At 43.1% G+C, this 5,000-nt stretch overlaps 1 protein-coding gene across 1 annotated transcript in view; it reads right to left on the reverse strand.

Moving 5' to 3' along the window:
- Positions 1-1,875: 1,875 nt before the first annotated feature.
- The window catches only part of LOC139655269 (poly [ADP-ribose] polymerase tankyrase-2-like), a gene marked incomplete at both ends in the record, with an annotated part of 26,126 nt that continues 23,001 nt past the window's right edge, over positions 1,876-5,000 (reverse strand). The window contains 3 exons of the mRNA XM_071532623.1: positions 1,876-2,040; positions 2,134-2,317; positions 4,768-4,956. Coding sequence (XP_071388724.1) covers positions 1,876-2,040; positions 2,134-2,317; positions 4,768-4,956 — 538 coding nt within the window. The remainder of the gene's footprint in view (positions 2,041-2,133; positions 2,318-4,767; positions 4,957-5,000) is intronic.

The raw sequence follows: 5,000 nt of genomic DNA on the forward strand, positions 1-5,000 counted from the left end.
CATACAACCAAAAGTATTGTGTATATTGACTTATGACTTTTTTTTACAACCAGAAAGATAGAAAAAGAAAATAGAAGCAAACAAAATAAACAGAAAACAAAAACAACACAGCCATGGTTACAAATGTCCATTATCGAAGAAGGGCGTATACAAATCCAGTATCTTGAAATTTATATATCAGTTAGCCCATTAGTCTTGCTTGTGATCAATAATATCCTGGTTAAATATTTATCATTGTCAATGACGCAATCATTTATATTTCCAAGGTACACAACTTTGCTTCTCTCAATTTTCAAAATGGAAGAGCAATCAATTTCACTCATGCACAGTGTCCTGGAGTTGTGTGACGGCAGCCTACACATTTACAAAGACAGAAACACAACTACCGTATTTCCTCTAATAGTGGCAGGTAGCCAATTAAAAGCCGGGTCTCCGATAATGTCCGGGGCCGTGGTCGACCGGCCCCAAATACAGGCCGGGGAAAAAAACAAAGGAAAAAACAACAGTGGATACCGGTAAACTCCTGGTGCCTGTCATATAATGTAACTGTAGTTTGTAGTAACGTACAAGTGCCACAAGATGGCAGTATGCCACAAGACGGCTCGGCCGGCTGAAGTCTCTGGAGCGTGCCGTCGTCGATTACCGTAATTATCGGTAATGCGTCGCAGTAACAAAAAAACGGCTACCTAACAAACCCCAACAGAAGCAGATCAGAAAACAAGGAGGCTTCGTACTAAAATATGAGCAAATATACTTCTCAAACAGAGGGAATTAGAAATAAAGGCCTGTCTCTAATATAAGCCTGCTTCCAATAAAGGCCTGGTACCCTCTGCAGTTGAGGTAAATAAAGGCCCGGGCCAATATTAGAGGAAATACGGTAGTTTGTTTAAAGAGAAATTAAACCCCAAACCAAAATCTGTGTAAAGCCTGACATCTAATGGTACAAAGCATGCTACTGAAATGTCCATCTGCTATTGGCTGATCTTTGATGCCAGGTGATGTCACCTTCTATAGTAATGATGGGAAGATATATTAAAATTCAATATAGCTCAATACAAAATATGTCAATCCATCTGGTGTGTCAGGAACATGAATGGTGATATCAGCTCCATGTTATTCTGCTGTAGTAATCACTAATGAGACTCTTGACCATCACAGTTTCACAAGCTCTCCATCCAAATTATATTATTGTCACTTTGTAACTGTTTGGAACTGTCTGCCCACTGAGCTGAAAATGCAACACAATTTTAATGTTTTTAATAGAGGTATTAAATCATGGCTAAAAGAGAAACAACATTGTTCCCACACCTAATATTCCTATACACACACCTGTATTTTGTATTTTGTGTAGCCTATTTGTGGATGTATTTTTGTGTATGTATTGTGGATGTATTTTTTGTCTTTTTTTCTTCTTCTTCTGTTTCTTATCTTTTTTTTTTCTTCTTTTCTTTTCTTTTTTCTATTTTAACTTTTTTTTTTAAAAAGCCTCCTGTGGACAGGTGTTGTAAATTAGCGTTAACACTAAACAGTGCATCTGGTCCTTGTGCATAAATGTATGTTACAATTCTAATGCTACTGTGATGTCCGTGTCAAATAAAATAAACTTTTATAAAAATAAACAACATTTTTAAATTGTTGTTTACATTCTAGCAGCCAATGGCATCGCTAGAAAGATTTGTGACTCAGAAATAAACAGAATTCTGCACAGTCAGACTTTATTCTCCCTGAACTTTTATTGATCACATCGTATCCTGGTTGTATTGATCCTGAACCTCAGATCAGGTATTGAATTCTATCAGGAGAGAAGCAGATCGCCCCGTCCCTATTCTATAGAGTACAACAGGTGACATCACATGCTTAACACTCAGTACTCACCTTCCTCCTTCTTCTCAGCGCCCAGCGAACCTTCGGCCGCCGACAGCAGAGCCGACATCTCAGGGAACGGCAACGATGATGAGGATGACGGAGGCGGTGATGATGAAGAGTTTGAAGCATTAGCACCAGCGGCGGCGGCATTACTGTTGGTCGTAGCTGCTGCTGCTGCGGTGTCCGGAGCGGAGGAGGAGGAGGAGGAGGAGGAAGAGGAGGAGGAAGAGGAGGAGGAAGGGAGGAGGAGGAGGGGAGGAGCAGAGCTGGAGGAGGAGGAGGAGGAGGAAGAAGAAGAGGAGGAGGAAGAGGAGGAGAGGAGGGGGGGAACCACGGCGACCGGAGGGCCGCCGGGCGCCGGAGCCGCCACACTGATGACCTGAGGCTTAAAACAACCAGGCAGAGCCGAGGGAGGCATGGCTGCTGTTAACAACGCTCTGACATCATCAGCCTGCAGGAGGAGGAGGAGGAGGAGGAAGAAGAGGAGGGAGGCAGAGAGGAAGAGAGAGAGAAGGAGGGAGAGGGGAAGTTGAAAAGAGGAGAGAATGGAGATGAGTGGAGAGGACAGGAGAGAGAGGAAGGAAAGGGAAGGAGGGACATGGTGGAAAGGAAGAGAGGAAAGTAGAGGAAGAGAGGAAGAAAAGAGCGAGGAAGGAGAGGAGAAAGAAGAGCAGAGAGAGAATAGGAAAGCGGAGAGGAAAGGAGGAGGAGAGGGAGGAGAGGAGAGGGGAAGAAAAGGGATTAGTAGGATGGAGAGAGGAATAGAGGAGGAGAGAAGAAAGGAGGACAGTGGATGAGAGAGGAGGAGAGAGGTAGGAGAAAGGAAGAGAGGAGAGGAGGAGGAAGAGGAGGAGGAGGGGGATAAGAATGGGGAGAGGGAAGGAGAGGAAGAGAGAGAGAAGGAGGGAGGGGGGAAGTTGAAAAAGGAGAGAATGGAGATGAGTGGAGAGGACAGGGAAGAGAGGAGAGAGGAAGGAAAGGGAAGGAGGGACATGGAGGAAAGGAAGGCAAATAGAGGAAAGTAGAGGAGAGGGGAGGAAGAGAGGAAGAAAAGAGGGAGGAAGGAGAGGAGAAAGAAGAGGAGAGAGAGAACAGGGGAGTGACAAGGAAAGTGGGAGGGGAGGGAAGTGAGGGAGAAGAGAGGGGAAGAAAAGGGATTAGGAGGATGGAGAGAGGAAGACAGGAGGAGAGAAGAAAGGAGGACAGTGGATGAGAGAGGAGGAGAGAAGGAGATGGGAATGGAGGAGAAGAAAGGAGGAAAGGAGAGAAGAGGAGGAGAGGACAGAGGTAGGGGAAAGGAAAAGAGGAGAGGAGGCATAAGAAAAATACAACAAAATGGATCCAGAAATGCAAAGTACATTATGTTTAGTTTAGTCTATTTCAACAAATTTAAAAGGAAAAAAACAGAACATTGTCAAGGTCCTTGGTCCTTTTAGTGTTTTAGTGTTTTAGGGTGGATTTTTCCTTTAACATGTCCAGAATGTGCAGATGTGCTGTTCGCATTATTAAAAACTCAAAAAAGTAAATCAAAATAGACCCCTCCGTGGAAGTGAATGGGTTGATCCAAATTCTAACCAATTCGTACAAGAAAACAAAAATTAGAATTATATCTGCACTATATCAAGCACTGATGACAAATAAGTATTCGACTAAATATATAAAGGAAAAATGGGAATCAGAGTTCAACATAAAAATTTCAGATGATGATTGGCAAAACATATGGAAAATACACCAAACATCCACCAATTCACGGATATGGAGGGAATTCTCTTGGCAAAATTTGATTCGTTTTTTTTTTTTATCACACCCAAGGTCAGGAGTAAATATTCAAACATAAATCTACCATGCTGGAGAGAATGTGGAGCATTAGATGCAGATCACTCACATATATTTTGGAAATGCCACAAAATATGAATGCTTTGGAAAATGGTATACAAAGTTTTGCAAAAGATACTAGGATATGATATCCCTATGAGCTACATGGTACTACATGGTATTTGTGTAATCTTACTGAAGAAAATGTACAAATAAGGGGTAGGTATCTGGTAGTGGCTAGGTTAGGTAGTTAGTAAAAAAGCTATCACAAGGAAATGGGGTAAAGTGGATCCCCCTACTCAGGAACAATGGATAAAGATAGTAGAGGAAATCTGCATAATGGAAAAACTGACATATGGTTTGAGGTTGCAAGAAGCACAGCTGGAAGAAAAGTGGGAGAAATGGACAATATTCAAGACCCAAAGCAGCGACGAAGACAACTGATTTACAGACAAAGGAAAACTGATTTAGTGGATGAAACTGAGAGAATGGATGGACTACTGAGAATGTAACTCCCAAACGAAACCCCCCCTTTTTTTTCTTTTCTCTTTTTGTTCGTGTACATGTTTAACTGTTGGTTTTACAGGAAAGAGAGGGAGAGAGAGAGAGAGAAAATAAAGAAATGCGTATGAGCAAATGAGCAAACGATAAGTTCAAAGACTGAGGAAAGAGAAAAGGAAACAAAGAAAGAAATAAGAGAGCAAAACAGAGAGCAAGAAAACAAAAGAGAGGAAAGCAAAAAAAAGGAAAGAGCAAGCAAAAGAGATACAGACAGACGGAGAGAGAGAAAAGAGCGAGAAGAGAAAGATGAGGAAAGAACATGCAGAGGAAGAGTGAATGAGAGAGAAATGAGAGAGAACAAATGAAAGAAATGAGAGAAAAACAGGGAACATGTTTATAAATGTTGAACTCAATAAAAACTAAAGTGGAAAAAAAAAAAAATCAAAAAAGTGAAGAGAGAAAAGAGAAAAAGTGCCAATTTGCAAAGCACATGTGCAGAGTCATCTGTTCTCATGATGCCACTTTCTAATCATCACACATCACACAGACGGGCTGCTGTGAGGCTGCGGGGGGGGGGGGGCTCACCGTCACCAGGTCCAGCGGCGACTGTCCTTCCTGGTTGCGGAGGGCGGGGTCAGCTCCGTGAGCCAATAGCAGGGCGCAGAGCTGCGTCCGGCCCTTCTGCGCGGCCTCGTGCAGCGGGGTGAACGCCCACTTGTCGGTGGCGTTGACGCAGGCGTCGTACTTGATGAGCAGAGCCGCCACGTCCACATGCTGCGGACGAAACAAACGCACCCAGAGGTCAGAGGTCAGAGGTC

The sequence above is a fragment of the Centroberyx affinis genome, unplaced genomic scaffold, assembly GCF_046629955.1.
Source record: "Centroberyx affinis isolate AG114_WGS23_722 - 3 ecotype Tasmania unplaced genomic scaffold, CSIRO-AGI_Caff_v1 ptg002224l_1, whole genome shotgun sequence".
Lineage (NCBI taxonomy): Eukaryota > Metazoa > Chordata > Actinopteri > Beryciformes > Berycidae > Centroberyx > Centroberyx affinis.